The 27806-nt window shown below is 45.2% G+C and overlaps 1 protein-coding gene across 1 annotated transcript in view; it reads right to left on the bottom strand.

Annotated features, from left to right (window-relative positions):
* The window catches only part of LOC111146403 (zinc finger protein 462), a 133847-nt gene that overhangs the window by 70870 nt on the left and 35171 nt on the right, over nucleotides 1–27806 (bottom strand). Inside the window, exons 2-5 of the mRNA XM_022501941.1 lie at nucleotides 10022–10271; nucleotides 3856–9473; nucleotides 2893–3057; nucleotides 981–1084 (exon numbers count right to left, since the gene is read on the bottom strand). Of these exons, the coding sequence (XP_022357649.1) occupies nucleotides 981–1084; nucleotides 2893–3057; nucleotides 3856–9473; nucleotides 10022–10241 (6107 nt within the window). The 5' untranslated portion in view covers nucleotides 10242–10271. The remainder of the gene's footprint in view (nucleotides 1–980; nucleotides 1085–2892; nucleotides 3058–3855; nucleotides 9474–10021; nucleotides 10272–27806) is intronic.

Below are 27806 nucleotides of genomic sequence, written 5' to 3'. Positions count from 1 at the left end.
CTGGGTGTCAGAAAGCAGGACAGATGCTGGGGAATACATACTTCTTAAACTGATGAGAACTACACAAGCTTTACGTCGGCGCACAGATCTGACAACAAAGATGAGACATTAGTCTCCGTAGAATTCAGGATCTGTAATCCATCCTACCCTCTGGACAAGCATTGCCTCCTTCCGGCTTTCAACAACTATCCAGCACTTTATCTTTTTAAGAAGCAACCAACCCAACATTTACTTTCAATCATCCTAAAGATAAACAGCATGTCAGTCTTCTAATCGGTCACCTCCATCCAAGATGGTGGCACACATTGCTCATCGTGTATCCCTCTCAGACAGTTCAGAGAAAGGCAATAAAAGGTGATTTCTTCTCGGAACCATCCCCCTTCCCATCACCCCCAAATGCCAGTCACAATACTCCAAAACCATGACTCCAAAGCTGTGATGGGCCTCGGGCAGCTCTTTCGACTCAACCTCCCTTTACTTCAAAAGCACCTCTTGGCATCAGGAACCTCCTTACTTTTCAAGGTCTTTTTAAGAAACATCTCAAGCAATGGTTCTTTGGTCACAACAGGGAATGAATAGTCCTAATTTTACCTCCATAGACCCTCAATTTCCTAAATGGAACTTTACTTCCTCAAATGACGATGAGGTTCTGGATGAATGTTTGATGGATAACACCAATAAATTCCTCTACTTTCTAGTCTTTTGTAAATCAGAGCAAGGCCTCCAAAATAGCCACTTGTGAAAAAGACCTGTATTTGCCATGTCTAATGTTAAGTAATCTGGGGCTCTTAGCCCCATTTGACAGATGGGGTGACTGAGGCTCAAGGTAACCTAAGCAGCAGGCGAAAGCCCTCAGTGGTGCTCTTGGACGCCTCCACCCACCCCCCACCTCACTAACCCCCAACCCCTGCTCCAGCTCAGCTGCCTCCCGGCTAGGACACCTCCCTCCTCCCCACCTGCGGGCATGCAACAGCACTTACTTGTGCCTGAAAGCAGAAACAAAGGAGCAATACTGGCAGCTGTACTTGTCCTCGCGGGTAAACATGGCCAGGGCCAGATGGCTCCTCTCATGAGAACGCAGCCCCTGCATGGACATCAGGACTCTGTCACATTGACTACAATGGTATCCCCCCGGCCGGGTTTCATCCTCCAACATTCCATCAAGCAAGCAGTGTTCACCATCCACCCGGTCCACCAGGGTGCCACTGGCATCTTTGGCGACTTCCAATCCATCCAGGAACAAGTGGGAAGGGTCTTCGGCCTCCTGCTAAGAGAACCACACACACACACATGCCCCACCAACAAAATAAATATCCATCATCATCGTCTTCAGCACTCCTCCTCTCCCTTCATTCTCCTAAACTCATCAGCATCTCCAGTTCAAGCTTCCTCCCCTGAGTCTCTAGCTCCCCCTAGAGGGAGGGCAAACCCGCCTGCCATGCAGTGGTGGTGATGTGAAGGCAACATGTCCCAGCACAGGCTGCCACTGCCTGGGAAACACGAGAGAGAGGCTCTCCCACTGTGAAGACCATTCACTCACTTTGCTCCCATCTTAGAAAGAAAATTCAAACTGCCATCCCACCTGAACTCACACAAAGCAGGGTTAGGGTTATGGCTCAGAGAAAAGAAAGGAAGGAAGAGGAAAACACAGCAGAGAGGTTTGGGCATCTAGGAGCCAGCGTGGGCCATCCTCGGGAAATGAAGGAAAGAGAAGGACCCTGCCCTTTGCCACCCATGCTCCTCCCCACCCTGCGTACAGTGACTTAACCCACTGAATGGGAGGCTGCTGTATGATCGACTGAAAAACTTGAGGAGCCCGAGTTTAAGATACCCGTGTTTGGAGGTGACTCTTGGGTTACTGATTACACACGAAGAACTGCTCTGTCTCCCTCGAGTGACTCCAGGAAACAAGCCTGGGACACACTGTGGTGGCACGGAAGAGGCTGACTGCCGCTGCCCCCAGGGGCCACTGTTGTGCTGGGAGCCAGAGGGGCTTCTGTCTTCAGCGAAGGAAAGCAGAGACTTTATGTCCATGTTACATGGGCAAAAACAGGTCACCAGATCGAGAAAGGCCAATAACGAAAACATATTCACGTATCTAGAGAGAAATAGCCAAGCCCCCGAACTAACTAACTTCTCTGCTCAAAAATCAGTGCTTAGCCATATCCTGGAAGGCAGGTCCCTGAAACTGTGGCTGCTCTCAGGATTATGACGTCCAAAACAGGCAGCCTAATGGAAGCTGGGGCAGGGAGAGAAGACACCAGTCAGCGACATATGGGTAAAAAGGGGATAAAGGAGCCAAATTACGGCAAGGGGTTCTTGGGGCCTACTGTGACTCAAAGGCCCATAGTTTTAGATTTCATGTATCTCACGCTCCTCAGAGGACCCAGGACAAGAAGTGAAAGATTCTTCTGGGCTCTCTGCACCATCAGCAGGATGAGAACAGCAAGAAGTCAGGCAGTGGGAGGAGCAGAAGATGATGGGAACAGGACCCACTTGATTCCTCTCAAGAGCTCGGGCAACTTGGAAGAGCGTAACACCTAACGGCACTACATGCAGAACAGAAGGGCGACCCAAAGCCTCCTGTCCGGAGAGGCCCGGATCTTCCGTTTCCACCAAACTATCCGCGTGGAAGGGAACCAGATCGAAACGCGACCGGGTCGAGACACGAAAGATGAAGAGGGTCCAACCTGCAAAAAAATCAAAACAAGCCAGACCGATCCAAGCGTAGCTCAGGAATGCCCACATCCTGGGACGCCCTTTCCTGAGCTGCTTTGCGCAACGGTGGGGGGGGAGGGGGTGGTGGTGGGCGGTGGAGGGGGGTTAATCAGTGACTCGAGCGGCTCACACACCTGACCGCTCATCCACACCTCCCCCCTCCCCGACTCTCACCTTCACGGCGGCGGACACGGCGGGGACGCTGCCATACTGGACGTGCTTCCGCAGGTGGTTGCAGATGGCTCGGAGCGTCGGGTGCACTTCCACACAGAATTTACACTTGTAGCCCACCACCTTCCTCTCCTTGATCTTTGGCACCTCTTCTAAGTGACCAAAAGGCTGGTAAAATACAGTGGTAGCCATCAGTACTCCGAGCCCTCCCTCGCACGCCGGCGTTTACGCTTGTCGCTTACTAGCGGACTTTATTTCAAAGTGGATTAGCAGGTTAGAAACCAAGGGAGAGATACGGCCGTGTGTTTACAGAACGAGGTCGTCAGAGCCGTGGCGCGCTGCCTGCCACGCAAAAGTCTCCGGAACCCACACATGTTACGACTTGTGAGGAGAGCAGAGTTCTGTGGAGAAGCGTCATGGTCACGGCCACCGCGTCGGGTGGTTTTCAAAGCAGTGTCAACCACGCAGGTGAAACGTTGCATAGCTACGCCATTAGTGAACGTCTTGACCAGGAAAAATAACCGAACAAAAAAACCCAAAAACCGAAAACCAACCAATCAGACAAATCTACTCCTGGAGATGGTAGGTTCCTGTAGCAGATACTGCGGACCAGCACCACGGCTGACACCAAGAGACGGCCCACAGCTGCCTTAGAAAGAGAGCGAGCGGCGTCGTGTAACGGGGCCTCACGTAAGGCTACTTGGCAGAAGGAGATACAGAGAAACCACCCCGGCCCTCCCCGGGGGAGCCTTGGGAGAGTGGGAGGGAGGGAGCGGGGCCGTGGAGAAGGGCGAGCCTAGGATGGGGGGCTACTCAAGCTCGAAACGTTTAATTGACTTATGGAGCTCTCTGGCAAAGCTAAGTCACTAGGAAGCCTGTAGCAGTTTGGCTGGCAACGAAGAAGTGCGTGTGGGCACCAGTGATGAGAGGCCTCCTGGGGGAAGGGAAATCAAAACATAGCCTTACCCTCTCTTGTTTGAAATCTGCAAAAGCACCATCTGCATATTTCTGCTTGCTCAAAAGCTGTTTCCTCCTCTCCTGACGTTTGGCACGCTTCTGGAATTCCTCATTGTGAACGTTCAAGTGTGAGGTCAGCTCCGCTGTGCTTTGCAGTTTGCTATCACAGTGCTTACACTGGTAGGCGGGGCTCTGCAGGCGGGGGCCGCCGCCCAGGATGACGAAGTCCCTCTTGAGGTCCCGGCTGTGGTGGTCGGTGTAGTGCATGCACAGCAGCTCGGCCGTGCTGAAGGACAGCTTGAAGCACCTGACGCAGCGGAACGGGAGCCACTCGGTCTCCGCAGCTTCGCTTCCCTCCACCTCGGCCTTCTCGAAGCTGCCTCTCTCCTCCTCTTCCATCAGCACCGGCTTCTCGTGCTCATCCGCGTAGACGGCCGTGAAATAGCCGCCCAGCTTGCTGGCGTGCTGCTTCTTCGGGAACACCCCCGGGTGGCGCTTCATGTAGTGGGACACGATGCCCTTCTTGCTGAAGGACTGGAAGGAGCACAGCGAGCACTTTTTCTTCTCCACGGCCCGCCGCAGCTCCTCGCTGAGCTGCGGGGAGTCATCCTTGGGCGGGGAAGGGATGATCACCTTGTTGGGCTTGTCGCTGATGGTCCGGGAGGCGGCCAGGCAGTGGGTGTAGTAGGCGTCGATGTCGTGGCGCTTCTGGTAGTGGGCCGCCAGCCCCTTGCGGATGGGGTTGGTGTAGGCGCATAGTGCGCACTTGAAGAGGTTGTTCTTGCCCTCTGGCTGGGCGCGGACGTTGTTGTGCTTGATGCGGTAGTGCCTGGCGATGCCCTTCCTCGTGGAGCAGAAGTACTTGCAGAGCTGACACCGGAACACAGTGTGGGAGACCAGATGCGAGGCGGAGAAGTGCGACGTGGACATGGGATCCTCTCCCACGTCCTCCTCAGCAGCGGATACCTGGGAGGGGCTCACTTCCGTGGTCATCTCGGGCTCCAGGGAGACCGGCAGCTTCGGGGGCGACGGGGAAAAGACGTCGAATTCGGGCTGATTGTGGTACTTCTCGTAGTGGATCTTGAGCTTCTCCAGAGTGCCGTGCGTGTAGGGACACAGTTTGCAACGGTAGGCGCCGTAGCCTTGCTTGAAGATCCTGCTCGTCTCCTCCACGTCGTTCTGGGCTATGTCCGCGGACTGCTCCACATCGTGCACGAAGTCCTCGGCGGTCACCTTGATGGCCGGGTGGCGCTTCTGGTAGTGCGTCAGGACGCCGTGGATGCGGGTGTTGATGTAGGGGCAGTGTCTGCATTTGTAGACGGCGCCGGGGTTGATGTCGATGTCCTGGGCAAAGTCAGCAGCCTTCACCTTCATGCCGGGGTGCTTCTTTCCGTAGTGGGTGAGCAGGCCATGCAGGTTGTTGTACTCAGACTGGCAAACTGTGCACTGGTACGGGGTGGACGAGATGGCCGGGTTGGCCGAGGCCAGCTGGATGCTCTTCTCTGGGGAGAGCCTCGGGTCATCTGGGCACTCTGCGTCCTGCTCGGGGAGTGGAGTGGGCAAGCTGTTTTCGCAATTCACGGGACCCACCAGCTCTTCGGCGGAGGGGGGGAGGGGATTCTCGATGGCATCTTTCTCCTTGATGATATCCAGCAGCACCGACTCATCACCATTCATGGCCCAGGGATGGAATGCCTGGTAGTGATTGGTGATGTCCCAGATGGACATGGCCTCAAAGACACAGTCTCTGCATCGGTACGTTTTGGCTTCTGTGGGCAGCGCGAGGGAGGGAGGGGACGGGTCTGGCCCAGCCCAGAGTTTGGTAGCCATGTAAGTGTAGTCAACGTAATGCTCTGGATGCCTCCTCTGGTAATGCAGGAGCAGACCGTTGGGCTCTGTGTGCGAATAGATGCACCACTCGCAGTGGTAGCCAGCTTCTATCAAGCCATCAAGGAACGCCCACCGCATGATGGACGTGACTGTGGCCTTCAGGGCAGGGTGGTCTTTCTTGATATGCTTCCTCAGTGCATAGAAGTAGGGGGAGGTATATGAGCACTGCCTACACTTGAGCGCTCGAAGTTTCGCTTTGTCCCGCTCCGCGCTGGAGGGGGCCATGAGCACACAGCTGGCAGGCTTCTTCTGGTTCCGGTCACAGAGGCTTCGGATGGTGGCCGTGTGCTGCCGGATCACATCTGCATTGGCCTTGAAGTCTCGGTGCTTCTTCTGATAGTGAATGAGGACACCCTTGACCGTCCGGTTCCCGTAATCACAGTGCTGGCAAAAGAACATCTCGTTCTCCACAGGAGGGCCATCTCGCTCAGAGCTGCTGCGGTTGAGCTGTTGTATGGGGGCGGGTGGCCGAGGGGAGCCTTGGGGCCCCTCAGACCCCCTCATCATTGCAGCTGTGGGAGGAGCCTGTCTGATATATTTGGCAGTGACCTTTATTTCTGGGTGTCTTTTCTGGTAGTGGACAAGCACTCCCACAACTGACCGATTGCTGTAGGAACAGTGTTTGCAGTAGTAAAGCTCAGTACTGAGGTCTGGTGGCGGGGGTTGTGGGGGGGGTGGGGAACCCATGTTGGACATTTTGGGAGACATTGGAGCACCCACCTCAAATGATAATTGAGAAAGGGCAGAGCCCCTGTCCACAGACACCATTCGCATGGTTTTCTGGATCCTAAAGTAGGAAGCCTTTTCTTCCGGGTGTTTCTTCTGATAATGAACCAAGACAGAATGCATGTTGGGGCTTGCAAACGAACAAACGTCACAATCGTAAACGACAACAGTGTTAACTGAGGGGTCCTTCTGATTTTCACATTCTGGAGTATAGGTCTTTGAAGAAGTGTTTTTATTAAATGTAGCCTGCAGACCGCCACCGCGAGCCACGGGAGTGGAAGTCGCCATGCTCTTGGGGGCTGAATTCAGAATCTCCCTCAGTGTCTGGGATTCCGTATTTAGCCCTTCCTGCTGCTCCACGACATAGCTGGAAAATATCATCGCGTTGTTGATCTTGACTGTGGGATGCATTCTTTGGTAATGCGGCATCAGGCTTCGGACGTTCGGGCTCGTGTAGGAACAAAACCGACACCGGTAGATCAGGTCCGAATGGTCGAAGTTGAGTACATTCATGGCTTCTGGGTGGTGTTCACCGTAATGCTGCTGCAGGTCTTCAAAGTTGGTGTAGTCAATGTAGCATTCCAGGCACCTGTACACGGCACTGTGGTCGTTGGGGTCCAAGATGTACCGAAAGCTGAACTTGATATAAGGGTGCATCCGTTGGTAGTGGGTGCTGACGCTCCGGGCCGATTTGTTGTTAAAGTCACAGTGTTTGCAATAATAAAGCCGTCCAGAGTCACCAAAGTCTGTGTTCTCGTTACTGTGCTCTGTCCCATAGATGGGAGTCTGGGTGTTCAGCAGAGCAGTACTGGAAACCTGGTGGTCTTTCATGTTGGCCGAGGAGCCATAGTAATCCTCTTCGTCTTCGGAAAGGGTGAGCTCAATTTCCGCCCCGTTGGTGGCGTTGTAGTCGTGGGCGACGCTTCTGAAGCTGGGCTCCTTTTGGGGCTCGCCAGCGTCTCTCGCCCAGATCTGCTGGGCCGAGAAGGATGTGGACACCTCCATGACCGGCTCTGTGGGCTCTTCCTCCCTGTCCAACTCGACCTCTATCTCCACTTCGTTGTCTTCCTCTTCCTCCTCGTCATCCTCCACGTTGATCACCGCGTCCTCCTGCTGCTTTGTCTGGTTGATTTTGCTCTGCAGGTTGCTTGCAATCTCGTCGATCCTCGTTCTCTTCTTCACGGGTGACAGATCGAGGGGAAAGTCGTTGGCGAGCTTCCTAGAGGCCTTAGCTACAAAATTGTTCTTGGAGGACAACCCAAGAATTGAGGTCTGACTTTTCTTCACAGTGTTGCTGGAAGAGGGGTGGCTGTCTGTCTCGCTCTCCAACGGCAGGCTTGAGGGCTGCCCCTCGAATTTTGGCAAGTTGTCGCAGAACGAGTGCTTGTGCTGCTGATGGACCCGTAGCCCTTTCAGAGTCGTGGTGGAGTAATTACACATGGTGCATTTGTAAGGGTGCAGGGGTGGGGCTGGCATGGGCGGCTGGGGCGGCTGCACCGGCGGGGGCTGGGGCTGCGGCTGGGCTGGCACCTGGTGGGGCGGCTGTAGCTGCGGTGGATGTGGCTGGGACGGCGGTGGGGGTGGTGGTGGCGGCGGGGGTGGTGGCTGTTGCTGCTGCAGGGGATCCAACAGGACCCCCGGCTTTCTGCCGTTGACGCTCGAGCTCTCATAAGACACGACACCTTCGTTCAGGGAAGCAGAAAGGCTCTCGCTCTGGGAATTCACAGCATCCCAATCTGACGTTGTACCCGTGTGACACTGCTTGTGAGCCCCAAGCTTCAACGAGCTCTTGCAAGTAAACGGACATTCATCACATTTGTAGACGGCGGTCTTTCCGGACAAATGGATGTTTTCTATGTGACGGGAGATGCTACGTCGATGCATAGTGAGGAAGGGACAGAAGGGGCACTGGAACCTATTCATGAACCTTCTAAACGGAATCCCCTTGGTCTCCAGCAACTTGTTGCCGTCCGAGCCCATCAGCTGTTCTGCAGATATGCCTGACGTCTGGTGATCCATGGCATTCAAGCCGTTCTCGCTATCTAGCTCGTTCAACTCTTCATCAGAACTGGAGTCATTCAGCATGCTGTTGGTTTCCAGGTCAGCAGAGGAATTGGTCATGTCAGCCATGCCATAACGCGATCTCTCCGCCAAGTTAACAAGGCCAGAGTTGTGAGGGGACTTCGGCTTCATCTGAGGGTAAGACACGGGTGGAAACTTGGAAGCGGACGAAGAATTGGGTCTCATGATGGAGTTACTGATGGAGCCCCGGAAGTTGGAGACGTTGGCGCTGGGCATCTCCCGGCTTGCAGCATTCATGGACAGATAGGTGGAGTTGGAAGTGGGGCTGGGGGCGCTTTTGTTCTGCACATCGGGGAGGTTAGTCCCTTCTTGCTGCTGGCGGAGGCTGGAAAGGATCTTGACCATGCTGCGATGCTTCTTCATCATGTGATCACACCAGCGCTCCCGGCGGGGTGTCTGGTAGCTGCACCACTCACAGCAAAAGTTGCCTCGAGACTTGGTCAAAGGCTTGACCATGGACTCTAAGATGCTGCGTTCCACGACCTCTGCTGGCAGTTCCTTGCAGGGGTCCTGCAGGGACACGGGTGGGACCACAGGGTCTGGCATTGGAGCAGGGGCAGGGAGGGGAGCAGTGGTCTCCTTCAAATTGTTTTTGTGATACATCTTCTGGTGCTTAATTATTCTCGCCCTCCTCGGTGACTTGTATGTGCAAAACTGGCAAGAGAAGACCTTTCCAAATCCCTCATGCATCATGATATTATAATTTAAGGATCCTGGAACAGGGGGGCCCGCCGAACTCCCTTCAGCTTGAGCTCCGTGGACCTTCCTTGTGTGTTCGATGAGGAGATTTTTTGACCTGAAGTAGCGTACGCAGAACTTGCATTGAAAAAACTTGTTTGTTGGTTTGGGATTAGGGGCAATATGCTGACCGTAATATCCTGGACTGTGGCCATAGTAGCTTCCGGTCCCCAATGCAGTTGCATTTTGACCTAAAGAGAAAGTACGAGGTAAGTGAGAACAGAAAAGCAAACAAAAGAGAATTAAGAATTTCATCATGCAAATCAATTTTTCTTTTCAACTGTTCTTCATTAATAAACATCACATTCGAAAGTCCTAATAACATCTCCAGATGAGGCCCTGAAGAGTATTAATGAAGCATTAATGAACACACACATAGCGCTTCTTACAGATGAAAACGCAGTGTTCAGCTTTAGAGACGATACTCACCTCATCTCCACTAACGTGCCCTAGGGCTATAAAAAGATGCATTTCCCATACTGTGACATTCATCCCAGAATTCTACAAGGTACTATCCTGTTCTCCAAATTGAAAGGAAACTAAGAGACATAAAGGAAGCTAAAAGGACAATAACATAGGACACTCAGGTAGAGAAACGTGACGCCCTAATTGCAAAGACGGCTCGCAGAGAGCAAGGAACTCTGAAGAAGCCACACGTGCCAAGACCCATGGCTACAGGCTAAAACTAGAGGAGCGCCATGAAACAGATCAGATACGCCCAGAATCAGCAAAGATTTACCTGATAAATCCTCTGCGATTGCAAATTCGTCCTTTATCGAAGAATACTCCACCTCTGTCTGGTTACTGGCGTTCATGGACCCGGATCGTGGCTCATTAGCATTGTCTTCAGCAACATCAGTTGGCTGCAGAAATGCTGTGTGGACATCCTGGATGTGCGCCTTGAGATCTTCGTAAGATGGGGCTCGGAAGTCACAGCCATCACACTGTAGCACCTCCATGATCTGGGCCTACCTTCTCACATTAGGAACCTGTGACAAAAGTCAGAATACAGTGTCTGAAGAACTGTACTAGCTAAATATCCCAAGTCGATGGGGCTACAAGTCCATTAACAGAAACATTTCTAGTATCAGCAGATCTTACACTGAACTTTGCCAGTTGGAATGTCCACCAAAGAAATGCAACCAGACGTAACAGGGATAGTGTCCTTGAGATCCAAACATCAAAAAAGTGTAGGGGCGGGTGGGGCGGGGGACCCAGATAAACATTTTCCACTTTGATATAAATACATCTTCAAATGCCATTGGTCAAGGAAACCCTTAGCAGTTCAAGAGTTTTAGTAGTTTCTGAATTTCTTGACTGATTTCAAATTTCTTGTCAAGTCAGTATTGACTTTGATTCTGGCTTGGACCCTTTTTTTTTGGGGGGGGCGGACTAGAACCTTCTCAGAAGTAAAGAGGATGTCTGTACAGAAAAAAGGACAAATTTCAATCTTCATTAGCTGTTCTAATATTAGAACATTGATGTTTCATCCCCAAATGGTAAAATAGTATTGAATTTTGGGTGGTGGTAGAGAGAGCTTTTATTATGCCTTTTGTTATTCTAATACTTTAACTGATATTGGGGTATGCCTCTTTCCTCCTTTCCACAGTTTAGTTGTGTGTGCGCACGCACATGTGTGTATGCGTTTCATAAGCTAAATGGTTATTTTGCTCTTTACTATCTACCAATTACAACCTAACACCTTCTCCAACTAATTAGGTCATAAACTATTTTTTTCTCATGAGATTCTCCAACCACCAACTTCAAATGACAATCCAGTTTCTAGTTTAGAGTTGTACCTTGATACCTCGGTTTACATTAAGGTAACAAACACAGTTTTGAAGAGGGGCTTCTAAGTCGCGACTCCCTTCCTACGCCTCTCCTTGACAAACATGCAGTGTGTACTTGCCCACAAAAAGCTGCAAACCTGGGGCAGAATAAAGCAAAATTTGCCCAGCTACCTTCACTCTGTTCTTCGCTGGGTGACAGAGAGACACAGATAGCTTCCCACTAACTCAACGGAGAGGCTCACCATTAAGCAATTAAAAATGTATTAGAAGGTGTAGTCTATCCCATCGTAATACATATCTTGAGCTGAGATACCCGGTTATTATCTTAATCAGTGAGTTACTTCATGGAGCTCACCGCAAACTCTACTGAGTCACCGCAATCTAGAACCAGATGTCCAAGAACTAAAGCCTTCGCCAGATCTTCCTAGACTTCTACTGTACTGCAACTTTCGCTACTTTTAGGGCAAAAGGTAAACTGATTCTGCAGGAGGAACAAAGTCGAGCGATGTGTCAAATGTAGAGAAAGGAGCCATTGCGGGCGGATTTTCTATGAAAGAATGCTCCTGCTGATAGCCTGCTAAAATAACTTCTGGCAAGTCCAGCTCTGGACAGACTGAGCTTGCAGAGTGAGACACAGATATTTACCTCCTCTTCTTTCACCCAGCAATCTATCCTTTTTCAATAAACACTGAACGGTGCACCAGAGTCTTTTCAGCTAAGTCTCAACATTCGAGATACACAAGCTTTTATGCCTAAGCGCCAACCCAAATTGTGTGGAAGAGGTTGCTATCAGCTCTGGATCAAATTACAGCCGTCACTGAGGCCCCACCCCACTTCTCCTTTCGCACAGTCCATTAGACCTGAAAACAAATTTTTCCATGGTGCAGACGACTCCTGCATTTAGAACACTTCACAGAAAAAAGCAGACCATCCAGTGTGCACTCCCCATCCCCCAAGCCTAGCCCTTTCATCTCAGCCAAACAAGCCACAGCTCTGCTGAATGTGTTTATCACACTTTCAAGAGATATGAGCTCCTGCGTCACCGAAGCTCTAAGACTCACTAAGCTGCCCTAGTCCTCTGAGCTTCAGGAGCGGCCATTTTAGCTCGGAGCTTCTCTTCCGTGCACAACATGGCTTCTCTGGGATTCTGCTAGGCTGACAATCAGAAATGAGCAGTAGAAGAACAGGCTGGGCTCCTCCTATGCTCTTCTGCTCCCAACAAAGAATGAACTGTTTGCACTGCTTTCCGAAAAGCAGCACCTTTCTCCTCCTCAAATGTCATTCACCAAGATCTCCGAAGGTTCTTTTATCCCATGATTGATAAGCTTGTTCGTTAGTCCCAGCAGAGCTGACTGGTTATGGCAGGACGATCCTGGACCAGACCCTGTTCTACAGCAGGATTTGGGGGTGGGCTGGGGGGGACCTCCAGAATGCCTTGGCTTCTTGGGAGTCGTCCTTCCACACACAGAAGACATACCATCCGACTCTGCTTGCCAGATTCCAAAGTCTAATGACCTTTGTTAATCACCAGCCAGTCTGTCTGCATCAGCAGACCCTGCCAACAGACACACCCTTCAACACAAAGGCTGTAGCTATTCCTTTTAAAAGAGGTTCTCTGAAAGCTCCATTGTGTAGCCCGAGAGGAAAACAAAATCTCTTCCCTTCAAAACTTCAAGCCTTTAGAAATAACGCAACAAAAGGCTTTCTGCTGTGTGTCTTTTGGAAATTTTGAGCCCAGTTTGCACAACATCAACAAAAATGATGGTTCTGCACAAGGAAAGCAGGGCACCTTCAGCACTAAGTCATCCACCCAGACATGAAATTCATCTCGCTATGCGGTTCTCTAATATCTTGGTGTCTTCGGAAGCTGTTATCGAGGATTCTAACTTCACTGGATGCAAACACAAACCTACAGTCTCCTTGTTCTGCTACAAAGGAGATTAAAGGGTCATGAGATCAGGGGGAAAAAAAAAGCCCACTGATTTGGAAAAAGAAGAGATGATGAAAGTGATTTCCTAATGGGTTCTAGCTTTAATGTTGTTGCAGTCTCTACCTCAAAAATAGCTCAGAGCCTTAGAAGAGGTTAATCTCCAGGCTGCTGAGAACGAGCGTCAGGTACAGCTGAACGGCCTTCAATTTGATGTCTGCACCAAGCCCCGAGAGGAGGACGGAGCCTCCTTTGAAAGCCATTTGCCTTTGTGTACACATTTGTCCTGAAGACGCTGACAGAAGAAGAAAACGGAAATTTCCAGCATGGCCTAAACAATCAAAGAAGCAGAAACCCGATGTGTTTATGAGACCGAGGATGCATACACGTGCACACAGTGAGAGCAGGAGAAGAAAGGAATGGGGGAGGACGGGAGACAAAGAAAGCCGGACCCGAGGAGGACCCATCCATCAACCAGAGTATGTACAGCAGATGGTAATCCTCTGAGAAACCCACAACCAGGAAAAAAGAGGAGAAACGCGTTCTGCTGCTTCTCTGACTGCTTCATCCGCCCAGAAAGAGCAGCAACCCTCAAAGACTCAGCTAGACACTGATGTGCTCCAAAATGATGATTTAAAGCTAAAAGTCTTGATCTCCTATCTACTTTACTTCATTTAAAAATACCGTCATAATGAGATTAGCAATACCCCCCTCCCCACCACTGACCCAATCAGCAAAATCAAAAGCAGAAGAGGAAGCTTCAAACTAACTAAAAAGAAATGCTATTTCAGAAGGTCATGGGCTGAGTCTACAAATCAAACAAGCACCCCCATCTCCTACTCCCCCTACCCCCGGCAGTATTCCCAGGCCTCTCAAGGTCAAATAGGCATCGAGGACTGGACTCTAAACACCACCCACGAAGGGACCTGCTCTGTGAGTATGGATTCTTCTCTAATACCCTAGTGCCGAACGTGATCAGTTCTCCTGACACACGAGACCCCTAGACCATTCGAATTATTCACTGCTCTTCAGTATCCTTTATTCCCCATTGCTGGTGTGTTCCATTTCCATTTCTAGTTTGGGGATTTCCAAAGGTGGGGGTCTGGATGAGAAACCCTAACTCCAACTCTCCACATCTGACAAACTCTTGAAGACATAGTTAAAGAGAACCCAGAGAGATCTCGTTTAAGATCGGGAATGTACACGTGCGAATGGGTAAAGGGGGATGATGGACACAGGCTGCTCTCTCGTCTACACCACCTGCACCCCCACTTTTCTGTGCCCAGCATCCCGGGGAGCCATCATGGCTCGGTGAAGGTGAAAGAAGGCAATCCGCAGCTTCACGCCCCGTTCTTCTCCGGCTCATGGCCCAGACGTACCTGGAGAGGGGGAGGCACGCTGGATGGTTCACGGTGTTCTCACCACCAGGCCACCATCAGCCCTCACCCAGGGCAGCTTGGCGAACACTGTTCCCCAGACTTGCATAAACATGGTCTTCAAGTCAAAGTCCCAACGGTCTCCAGGAAGTGCCTGAATTAAAACACACAGGCCTTGCCTGGATTGAACCTGTTCTCTGCCTGAAGGCCGCAGACCAGAAAAAAAGTGGTGAGGCGCCACGGCCACGGGGATTCAGCAGCAACTAATTATAACCTTCAAAGCCTTGGAGAAATAGAACCAGAAACACCATAAGGTCCTTTTCCTCTGTCCACTCCAGAAACCTAGTTTCATTTATCAGGCACTGAGCTCCCCAGTTCTCCTGAATCACAATTCTAAGAAAAGGTTTTAGTTAGCACCTGTTGTTTGTGCTTTTCTTACTTTCCAGTGAATGGAAAAACCAATTATCCAAGGACTGGCAGTGGAATGCATCAACTCTGGAATAGTTCAGCTAGAAAAACAGAAGCATCAGGAACCTGAAGATCAGCCTACAAATATATTTGGAGATCGGAAACAGCTGATAGGGTGAGGTCAAAGAGCTGGGGGAGGGGGGTGTTAGGTGGTTAACATTTCTAACGGTAAGCTCTGGCACTGCCATGGTTTGGGAGGAAGGAAGAATTTCCATGCTGAGGATGAAAAATGGGGGGAACCACTAACTCATCCACTTGTGGACGTGGGCTGCTACTCTGACAACAAGGGGTGTTCTGTGTCAGTACTTATCACTTGTCCTTGTCACGGTCAAAGCAGGACTTCTGGTAACTTAAAAATCTTTTAAAGCATCTTTCCAAGCCCGACTGCACGGAGAAGAAACTGAGGTGAAACTTCCTTCCAAAAGCAGTTGCAGGATCAAGGTGACAGGCAAATGCAAACGAAGACTTACTCTCTCTCTGCATATGCAATAATTAATTGGACTGATTTACTTTGACCTCAGATACGAGCATGTGCACTCCAAATTGGACAGGGACTCTATCAGAGCAGAATCAGCCCCTTCCAAGTAAGTACCCATGATTTATGTACTCCTCCCATGTTTAGTTAAAAAAAGAAAAAAAAAAAAACCTAGTAATAAAATAAGCCAGCAAAATAAACCAACAAAGAACTCCTGACAACAAGCTACCTCCATCGATCCTACAGCATCGGCTCCACTACAGATCCCAGCTTGCCATGTGGTGTCTTCAAATGTCCTATCAAATGTTTATACTGTTTGCTACATGATCTAAGCAGTTCTGTGTACTCTTGGCAATTTACCACACTAATGAAAGGTTTAACATATCAGGGAGGATAAATAATTAAGGAATTCAGAAGGGAGACACAGCTGTTCTTCAAAACCAAATTTTCAGAAGAGAAAGGATTAATTTGCAATCACATATGTAACCCCCAATATGAGACTGAATTTAAATACTGAGCAGAGAAATACCAGGAGACCCCCTAGTCCTGCCAATGCACGTTGCCTCTGTTCTATGTGGTCAGACTGTGGTCCATCTGTGGACCTTGCACGTCGGCACAAGTCTGGAGCAGGCAAGCTGCAGATGAATAACCCACTTGCTTTCTGGCCAGCGATGGTCCTTTTCAGGTTATCTCTTGTTTTAGCTTTGTTCTGCATCAAGTTTTCAAGGGTTACAGGGCACGTTGAGTACTATTTCATAACAGGTGCCTTTGGGATCATCATTAAAATGAGATGAGCATCCAGGGATGTAATCTAAGTGACTAAAAAAACTATCAGATATGTAAATAAGGAGCAATTCTGGCTGAGTGACCTGTTATGAAAGCAGGTAGTGAGTGTCTAACACAGAAAGAGATAGTACATACCTTCTGGAGAATTCATGCATTCCTTTGCAATGATATAAGGCTAATTGAGGCCAACAGGCCAATCGGCAGCCTGCCAGCTCTCCTGTCCTTAGAAAAGGAAGCGTGTGATTTGAACAAGGAGATAAAAGAGGAAAGAAGGGACTAGAAAAGAAAGGGAGGAAGCAGGGTAGTATCTCAGCAGCTTTAGACTTCATTGTCTGGAAAGGGGAACCTGCAGTTTGCCAGATAAATCTAATTCTGAGAAGTGTCCTGACAATATTCTCCTTGAGAAACAAAACAAACCAAGAGGCCTCCTCTCAGTAAAATGCTCAAAACGCAACTGTGACAAATGAGATCCCAGCTCATCTACTTCTTTCAAATGACGGAAAGCCACTCTTGGTGTTGAATGAATTCTCTGAAATGTCATGGGCCCATCAGGAAGTTCCTTGGAAACTTTGAGGCCATTCTCGCCCTAGCACTGAGAACAAGAGATAACTGATTTCTCTCCTGGAGGGCCAATCCGCACCCAAATGGCAGAGACAGAAAATCACGGTGTTCCTTTAGAAACTCTTCAGAATGCTGGCTGGGTTTCTACAGACACTTTTCATGCTACAAGAACTCTCATTATAAAAATTGTAAAATTAAAGGGAAGTTGTAGTGATGCTGCTGGGTCTTCATTACAGAACTGATTGAGACGCAGAGTAAGCAGAAGTTGCGGTGAAACTCATCCTTCCCACCATGAAAGACCAACCCGGGCACCGAGTGGTACCTCCTCAGTGGGTCTGAAAGCCTGACCGGCCTCGGGCGTTGGTCATGTAGGTCTTCCCGCCGTAACCGCTCCCGGCGCTGGCCTGGCCAACCACACAAAGTCTAAGTTCCACAGTTTCAGTGAACGGATCCAGAAACCATTTTAACAATTTACCTTTTTCTCTATTACCACTCCGAGAGAAATGAAACAAAACAAAACAAAAAATGGTATATGGCTGTTGCCTTGTGGAGAGGATAAGGAAGTTTTGCTAGAGGAACTCTTTTATTTAAGGGAAAGCCCACGAAAATCCCAATCTAATCTGTCAGACACTTGCACGTTGCCTTCTGTACACAGTTAACTCAGAAGTTCAGATAAGTCACTTTCTTTAGACCAGAATCATTCAAGTTCGCCCGTATCAGTGGCACACAAGGGCCGGATCCAAATGCTGCAATGACCTCTCCAGCCTCATTCTTACATCTGACAAAACTGACCACACAAGCCTGGCACCTCAGTCTGTCTTTCTCCAAACCCTGGTTCCTGATCTAACTACCCCATCAGGACAAAAGCCCTCAGCAGACTCCTTTCTAGAAAGCTAAACAATGGCTGGGCTTGTGTGGATCATGAACACTTTGAGATCCTCTTGCTCAAGGAGACTGTGGGCTGTTTTTTGTTTGTTTTTCTTTTCTCCTCTGGCCTCCACCTATAGCAGAAGCTATCAGAGGCTGTCCTTCCTCCTTACTAAATTAACCAACTGGCCCATTCCTATCCATTGGTTGTTCTGACAAATTAACAGAATCTTATAATAGGAAAAACACATTATGTGTTTACGTATTAGAACTGGCAAATACCCAAGAATTAGGGATTTTTAAAAAAATGACAGGCAAGGAATTTCTTTTCTCTTGCAATCTCCAATCTACTTTCAGCAAGTAAATTTACTCCTAAAAATCACTGCACCCCAAGAACTTCAAAGCAGAAAGTTAAGACATTTGTTTGCCAACCCAAGATTAGAATTTATCACCATGTGAAAACACTAGAATGCTCCAGTACTCCGCCAAGCCCCCCATTCTGTAAACCCTTAATGATAAGTCTCATTTTTGCCCAATTTAGTTTTCTTCAGCTTATTCACTATTACGTTGATAGGAAGGAAGATAATGATACAGAAATGCCTATCCGGCAAGTAAAAGAATGTTTCTAGCAGGTGTGATGACTCTGCCCGTCACCTTCACCTTGACCAAGTCTTTCAAAGCCTTTATTGGGACATTTTGCTAAATGAAAAAATTAGATTAAGATATTCAACCTTTTTATACAAAAAAGGAATGTTTTACAGTTTTCCTTTTCATCTCTAAAAGACTTTTTTTTCTGGCTTAATTTACTCCTTTTATTATTATTCAGAGACAAATAAATATGTAGTTTTATATGGCTGACACCTCATCAGTGAATTCTGGGCTCAAAGGTTCTAACCTCTAAGAGGCATTCCCTGACAACTCCATCTAACACTTTCCCACCCCCTTGGCCCCCCATGAAATTGAGCCCCCTCTCCACAACCCTGACCACACTCACTTTCTCTCTACCACATTCCACTGCTTTATTTCCTTCACTGTTGATAAGATGCCTGTTTGCAGTCTGTCTTCCTCTAAAACATAAGCGCGCTGAGAGCAAGTCCATGCCTGTCTACTCACGTTTGGTATCTTCAGCACTGGGGACAGTCACACAATGGGTTCAGCAAATGTGTTGAATGAACGAATGAATGAGTCAGAGCCTCTGAAGATTCCAATCAAAGATGAAAAGAGTGGTCATGAGATTGGATTCTTCTACTAACACCATGTTAGTACAGAACAGTGTTAGTCCCAACCAGGAGGACTTCTGCCTACCTGCCCTTCCTGGCTGCACCACCACTACTACCACCAAAAAACCTCAGGCTAGGGATATTTGGGAGTTTCTGAAGACATCTTTGGTTGAAAGACATCACAACCAGAGACTAGGGTGCTACTGGCATCTAATGGGTAGAGGCCGAAGATGTGGCTAAATATTCCACAAAGCACCAGACTGTCCTCCCAACAAAGAATGATCTGGTCCAAAATGTCAATGACACAGAGGCTGGAAACCTTTTCACAAATGGTCTGTCTGGGGGTTATTTTCAGTCTCTGTATATAACCCACCTGCCTTTATAGTCCTTGCACTGGGGTCCTGGCAAGGAAATCTCTGAATTAGATAATTAGCAATTCTCTTCCAGCTCAAAGATTTTATGATTCTATGATTCTAAATGACTTTAGTAGTCTTGAGATTACAGATCACAAGTTTTTAGTTTTATTTTTCTGATTTGGGTATTTTATTAAAAATTTTTCAAAAAAAAATTTTTTTTCAAGAAAAAAGTAAGATTAGGGTGAGTGATTTTCTTTAGTGATAAGGCTATTGCACTGTCGATGATCCCATGGGCTTGGAGGGTCAGGGGTCTAAATATCATTAAAAATGGTCAGGTTCTACACTTAACATGTGGCCTCCAACTAAAATTTTTGTGGAAAACAAGATGCACATGCTCTCCTCTTCAATATGTAAAATTATCTTCTTTCAAAGTGATGGGGACCCAGGCTACTCAAAATCACTCTTAAGAGGACGAGTCATGTATTCCTTTTGGTTCTCAGACTCCCAGGGCCCAGCACAGGTCTGGTCCTGATGAGAACTGTTGTATGCACAATGTACACATGCCTGCTTTCCAGAACACGTGCCAGGGCTACCAACAGAAAGCTAAACATTTAGGGCCCTAAGCAATTCCAGAGAACCTCCGATGACCAGAAAAACAAAACTGAGTGTTATACAACACTCCTTCCCACTCCAGCTAATGAAACTCAAGAAGCCACATCATAATGATTAGCTAACTGCAGGGGTACCAGGAATTCTAAGTCTTCACTTGTCCTTGTATTTGAAGTAAGTGACCACCTTCTTTTTCCTCATCATCCACAGGGAAGGTCCTCTGGCTGCATCATTTCACCCATATATTTATAACACCATTAAGCTTCCCGGAGCTGATGTGACACTTGGCATCATCACCTGGCGCTATTTCTTGAGATTATTTCCCTGTCTTCCCTCCACAAAAACCTTTTAATTCTTGTTTGCAAGGGTTCTGGAAAGCCTGAGGAAAAATTCTCCCCTATAGATCAAAACCGTACAAACATTTTCGGGGAGGGGGGGGGAGTATAACAAAATTAGGTAGGAGCAGAACTCTCTCTCCTCTGTGTCCCTGAAAAATACTGAAACAATATATTACTCATGCCTTCCTTAAGTCCAATGGAAGTATTCACTTAAAAGTTAATTACCTATCATTTCATAATGTCCAGTACAGAGGAGATCTTAAAGACCATGTAGATCAACCTGGTCCAGTGTCTTCACCTTTTAGGTAGGGAAACTGAGGCCTCACACAAAATACCTGCCCAGGACTTCTAGCACATAAAGTCTCTGAACCCAGGGCGGAAAAAAATCTTTTCAATTCCATAATCTGAGAAAGGAAATCAGCAGTAAAGACACTCTATAAATGTTATTCAGCTCATTAATAGCTATTCACACTTAAAGTCCATGCCCCATATATCCTCAGTAACAAGAGCCTTTCTTCAGTGGGGAGGCCGACTCCAGAATCACCTCCCGTGTTTCCTCTGCTCTGAATTCTACACTCAGGAGAGTCACTGAAAAGGTGCAAAATCCATCGTCTGCAGTTTGACTGTTCAAAGACCCTCTTAGGCATGCAAACAGTGTGTTCCTACTTTGGAAACACATTCCGGAAGACTGAAAGTTGCTGACAAAGGTATACAAAGAAGAACAAGAGCTATAACACTGAATTATCTTTCTTCAGAATCCAACCTCATGGAATCGGAACAAGGTTACGTAGTAGCTTTATGCCTGCCAAATCTACCCCATGAGAAACATCGTCTTGTTTCTTATGGAAAATGTGTGCTGCCAACAAAGTCACTGAAGAGGCTGGCTGAATGAGTCTTAGGAGCATCTGAAAATATCAGGGTCAGTTCTTTTAAAAATGGGAAGGAGAAGAGCAGTCAGTTGGACAAATGCCTGGCAAGGAAGCAAGTCTTCTCGTGGCCCATCGAGTGTGTGGCCCGGACCAATTAACTCCAGAACATTGCTGATACCAGGTTTTACTTCAAATTATACATTATGTTCTGAAACCAATCACAACCTGGACTGTTTTACCTCATGTACATATCTTCTATTTACCTATATTCTTAGTAGACATCTATACTCATGTATTGGATATAAAAAAGTTAATGCATCAGAAAGGCCAGAATCACCTTTAACTTTTTAAATATCGGAGGATGATCCCATGGGCTTTGAGGGTAAGGGGTCAATATCATTAATGATATTACCCATGAAATATCCTCTGATATTTTTATTTTTATTTATTTATTTATTCATTTATTTTAAATATCCTCTGATATTTAAAAAGTTAAAGGGTATTTTACAAAGAGTGCCTTATCGTAACCAAAGAGACCATAAGGGTCTCTTATAAAGGGTCCCTTATCGTAACCAAGAGAATGGTTTAGAAATCAAGAAGATGGTAAGATCTCTACAGTTTGTTCATATTTTCCTCCCTATAGAATTCTTTTACCTACATTTTGAAGGTCCATGTAATCCCCATCACTTAGGACAATGATTCTCAAAGTGGGAGGGAGGGTTCCTGGACCAGCAGCCTCAGCATCATCCAAGAATTTGTTAAAAATTAGTTAGTTCTCATGTTCCTCTCCAGACTAAATGTGTCCAAAAGGGCCCAGCAACCTGTAGTTTAACAAGACCTCAGGGTGATTCTGCTACCCACTCAGGTCTTAAGATTAAGCCCAAATCCTCCTTCCTATGAAACAGTCCCTGAAACTAGTGCTACAATGTAAAGCCCCTTCTACAATGTGTAGGGAACCTTACTTCTAAATGCTGTTGATTGAGTGACTACAGTAATAGCTATGTAGTCCTCAAAGAGCCTAAGAGAGGACCAATGTTTGCAAATATTTTACTTCTTATTTAGAAATTAATGGGAAAACACTAAGTTGCAGAATCCAGCATCAGAAGCTATGAAGAGCACACTCATAAAAGGCAGAGTTCCTGTCTTTGAAACAGTGAATATTGTGGACAACACAATGCTAATATTGATATTCATCTCCTTTAAAAACTTCAGAACGGTTCATGACATGGTGTCCTTGAAATTTGTAAAGTGGGATGTGGCAATCCACAAAGGAAAGAATTAGAGTATTTTATCCAGAAATTAATAAGAACTGGGTAAATCCTCAAAACCCGAGATTCTAAAAAACAAACAAAACAAAACAAAACAAAAATGAGATTCTTCCATGACAGGAGGCTTTTGTGATCAACAAAATCTTATTAGAAAACACCTCCAAACTTGGAGTGGTTATTTGATCATCACACCAAAGCTAGAGTCCAGAGCTAAATCTGCGGTAAGAATCAACATCTGAAAACACAGATGTGTTTGGAAATCCCGCAAAGGAAGGATATGTGCTTTAAGCTAACCAAAGGACTCCCAGAAAAAATGGCGGCTAATTGTCTCAAACTGCAAACAAAGGCTTGGCTGAAGGCAAAGAAGGAGGTCAACATAAACAAAGGGGAAAAAAAGTGTGCCACACCAAAGCAACAGACCAATGGGGCCCTCAAATCAAAAGCAGGACTCAGAATCACAGAGTTCAGAGATAAAATTAATCAACTGTGTCTTGCCCAGGAACCTGACCATGGGACCATGATAGACTGCTCCAAGGGCACAGAAGTTAAAGACGACCCAACAAGACCCAAACTCAGGCTCTGAAACCAGAACTGAGCAGGGCTCAAGGAGAAAATTTAAAGAGATATTATTACCCTTACTAGTTGGGGGTCAAGAGCAGGTTCTGATTGTTATGTCCCAATCAGAGATAAATTAGAAAAAAAATGAACTCAGGTTTAAAAAAAAAAAAAAAGTGATAGAAGTGGTATGGAAAAGACCAATGAATAATCTATTTTGAAAGAATAGAACGCAGAAGAAAATTATATACAACAATTAACAAAGATACTATGAAAGAAGAGATAAAAGATAAAATGATATGACATCACAATGAGATGAAAAGGGACCTGGCAGGTGAAGAAAGAAACTGAAAACAAAAATAGTATCATTGCAGAACCAATAAATATATTAAAGTAATAAGAAACAAAATCCACAAACCAAAAACAAAGTTGATGATGTGGAAAACAGTCTTCATAAAACTGTACAAATACAGAGGAAAAGGACAAGCAGATGAAAGCAGGTACAGAAGATGACAGATAAGAAGGTTTGAAAACAGAGATCCAACATACAGATAAAAGGTATTCTAGAAGTAGACAGCAAAACAAAACAGAGCAAAACAAAATAGCTCAAATCTGTGATGGGAAATAATTTTGTTGAAATCAAGAAATACCTAATGTGCTGAGAAAATGTAACAAAGAGAATCATCAAATTTAGACACTTTGGTAAAGTTACAGAATTTCAAGAATAAACACTGAATGCCATAAAATTGAGATATTTTAAAATTAGTCAATTGCGGGGGGGAGGAATTCGGGACTTTTTCCACAGGAACGCTCAGTGACAGAAAGAAAGCAGTGAAGGGATGTCTACAGAAGCTTGAGAAAGAGACAGGAGCATCTCTATTATTCAATTCCCAAGTTTGGAATTATTCAATTCCTAACTTTGCAGTCATGTATAAAAGTAGAAAAGTAATAAGAAAGCATTTTCCAATCAGCAGAGTCAACGGTTGCTGCACTTACTAATAATTCTCCTTCAATATCTACTCAATGATGGAAGATATCCAACCAAGAGATGATTCAAAATCAAGATCTCAAGAATATGGAATGTAAGAGGTAAACAGAAGATGTGAGCACTGAATCCCTTCATCTAGAACTAAGACTGAATAATTCATAATAATTGCAAATCAAGATTATAAACTCTTCAACATAATAATTATAATAACAATAAATTATCCCATAGAATAACAATAAAATCGCACAGACTTGGGAAAAATCCCTCTGCATAATAACAGAAACAAAGAGGTAGGCATCAGAGGATAAAGGTAAGTGGGAGAAAATCCTCAACTTTCACAGTAGAACATAAAAAAAAAAAACAAAACTTGATATTGCTTCCTTCTGAAGTTAATAAATTCCCAAATAAAGGTATAAAGCACATTAAAGTAAAAAAATTAATTAGTATAAAAATAAAAACAGACAATGTAGCTTTTAATTTTTTTTAACCAATACAGACCACATACTAAAAGGACAAAGGACATGCACAGAAATATACTAGTAATGAAATTAATTAGAATCAAGTATATATGTTATATCAATAGAGGTGATCTGGATAAAATCCTCCCATGGAAAATATCCCCAGAGTAGATGCAAAGACAAACTCTAATTCCATTTGGTCTATAAAAGACATAGTAAAAGTAAAAAGTTTGTAAAAAGACAAAAAAGTTTGAAAGTAGTAATAATATAAAAGATAAATAAAGGAAAGAAAAAGTAGAGAATATGATTAATATTATTCAAAGTTAAACTCACAAAAAAAGCTTTTAGGCTTACCTTTAAGTTTTAAAGAAAATTAAGGATAAGAAGCAGAAAATTTTCACAATATACAGGAAAATAAATTGTAATTATAAAAGTTGAAAGAATCCTTAATGTAAAAAAGTACAATCCAGAATGAAGATTTATCATGAATATTTATGTCTCCCTAATATCACCAAATAAAGAAAAAAAAGGCAACAAATAAAAGAAGAAATAGACACAAGCACTTAGTAGATTAAGTGAGGAAAGCCAACTAAGAAAAGAATTAACAGTCAGAATTCAGTTAAGGGATACATTTCAAATTCTATATCCTAGGTATAGAAAATACATTTTCATTTCAAAGAATTATGGGACATTACAAAGATTTTCAAATGCCCGTGGAAGTTTATAGGAGTCTATCATGTCAGAATTAGGAGATAATAAATTACAAATAGAAAAAAGGTCCATCACTTTTACTTATAATGTAATAAAATGGGGGGGGGGGTGACAAAAAATTCCAAACACTTGGAAAATTCTTTTTAACATTCTCCTCAACAATTTCTGGATTAACCAGAAATGAAAACTCAACTACATACTGTGACTTTTAAAATGTTATGTATATAAAATATGGAATTTGGGAAAAGCTGTACTTAGAGGAAATTTCATAGCTCTATGAAAATTGCTAAATCAAGAAATAATACTTCTTATAAAAATCAAGAAATAATACTAAATAAAAAAAGAAATAATACTAAATGAATTGAACATCCATCACAAGTAAAAAGAAAAAGGAAGAAAAGTGGAAGAAAGGATTTAATTAGGATAAACATAGAAAATCAGGGGCAAAAAAACCCCATAAATAAATAAATAAATAAATAAATAAATAAAACTGACCTAGAAAGAGAAAAGGTGTGCATGGGGGGGGGGGCACAAATACAGAGAATTAAGGATAAGAAGCAGAAAATATTCAAAAAAGTAAATGAAAAAATAAACTATATTTAGAAATCACTACACACAACTCATGATAATATTTATAAACATATTTATAAACCTAAAAGTAATGGATGATTATCTAGAAACGTGCATTACCAAAATTAATCCAAGAAGAAACCATACCAATGGAAGACTAGGAAAGAGACAAAGCCAACCCAATCACCTGAGAGCCTTCAAAGAATAGGTAAATCAGATATTTTTGAAATTGGTCCAAAGTCTAAGGCATTAAGAGTTTCATCAATGTATTTCCAAAGCTAGTGTAACACAGATAGCAAAGCTAACCTGAAAACGATAACCGTAATGTTAATAAAAGCAACCGACATACTTGTAAATATTGAGTCAAGAATTCAAATAAAATCCAAGTGGACATTAAAGGAATATTGCTCCATGATCAAGTGGGATGCACTGCAGGAAGGCAGTATTTCAATACCAGAAAATCTATACTCCACTACATTAAGCAATCAAAGAAGGAAAAATAATTTAATCAATACAGAACAGGCTAGACAGCATGTGATGAAATTCAGGACCCTTTTCTAATAAAAATGGTTTAGTAAGATAATATATGGATATGTACACACACAACTGGATACGATGGATACAACTCAGCATCATGCTTAATGATAAGACATTAAAAGAATTCAAGTTAAAAACCAGACAAGGATTATAATTACTTAGCATTGATTGTTGTGAAAATGCTAGCCAATGCATTCATACAAGGAAATATAGGGGCACTTGGGTGGCTCAGATTGTTAACCTTCTGCCTTCAGCTCAGGTCACGATCATGATTAGGTCTGGGGATGGAGCCCCAAGTCAGGCTCTCTGCTCTGTGGGGCATCTGCTTCTCCCTCTCCCTCCGCCTTTCACCCCGCCCCCCACCTGGGGTCATACTCATTCGCTCTCAAATGAATAAATAAAATCTTTCAATTAAAAAAAAAAAAGTAAAATAAATAACACGTGAAAAAGATGAGAGAGTTTCCAAAATTCATACATAAGGTGAATGACCCAGTTGTGTGCCCAGGTGAACAACACTGTCATTTGCTACTTAATAATTTAGAACTTTTTCAACTTTAAGACTTTATTAGTTGAAACATTTAAAACACTCATCAAATGTAAAGCACTGGAGTGATCTGGCAAGATATTGGTGTTCAATGGCTTTATTACAGCTCACCTTACTAAGAACGTTAACTCTTCTGCAAACCCTGGCATTCCTTTTTCTACCCTGTTTGGAACTCTTTAATGACTCCTTAAATCAATAATCTCAGATGAGCCATATGCAGTGCCTTAGGAATTTCACGTCTTGAGGTCATGAAGATAATTCTTAATTGATTATATCCTATATAATCAATTTTCAAGAAACAAGTTGCTCTACCCATGCACTGACAAATCTTTTAGTTCTGTGAAAAGAGAAACTACACGAACTCGTTAAAGGAACTTAAGCAGGTGGAAGGAAGACTGTGAAAATGAACTCCTAAATCAAAGTATGAAGCCCAACTCATTGTCTTTTCCCCATAACCACTCGGAAAAAAATCTCAACCTTGGATTGGTCTGAATCAACGTATTATCCCAACTTCTCTTTGACCTCAGATTGGCGTCCCGGCAAATTCTGGGTTATAATTCTACTCCGCAGTCTGGTATTTACCCGTCTTCCATTCTTTGTTATGTCTAGTTGAGAAGAAAAAGAAGTTTCCATCTTCTGTCTGTTTTTCCCTTCCTTATCTCAAGGGGCACCCTTCCTTTGCCTCTTCTCTTGCCACAAGTAGAAGACATGCTCCCACTGCCCCTGATCTCAGGCTGACTCCTCAACTTGGTTTCCTGATCCAGTCCTCTCCTGTTTCAACCAAGAGCTCACCTGATCTGCGTTTTCCATTTCTCTCTACTAGCCAAATCACACCCATCTGAAAACTCTCTCTCATTCAAGAGGAAAACCTGCTCACGCTCTCTCTTTCTCTCTCTCTCTCTCTCTCTCACACACACACACACACACACACACACACCCACACACACACCCACACAAGCATATCCAACCAACCCACGTTCCTGGCCCAGCTTCTTCCTTGGGAAACAATACAGGTCCAGTCGACGATGCCTGGGGTTGAATCTCAATTCCATGATTTATGAGCTTTGTGAATCCTTGACCAATTATTTAAACTCTCCAAACCTGTACCTCTTCATCCATATAAAGAAATCCACATCTCACAGGGTTGTTGTCTGGAATAATAGCAAAAAGCATTTGGCATAGTTTCCAACATACATGAAGGCTTAATTATAACTGCCATTACTACCATCAACTCCCCCTTTTCACAGACTG

This window comes from Enhydra lutris, unplaced genomic scaffold, assembly GCF_002288905.1.
Source record: "Enhydra lutris kenyoni isolate GAN:26980312 unplaced genomic scaffold, ASM228890v2 scaffoldscaffold13, whole genome shotgun sequence".
Taxonomy (NCBI): domain Eukaryota; kingdom Metazoa; phylum Chordata; class Mammalia; order Carnivora; family Mustelidae; genus Enhydra; species Enhydra lutris.
This window is presented reverse-complemented; position numbering and strand designations above follow the sequence as displayed.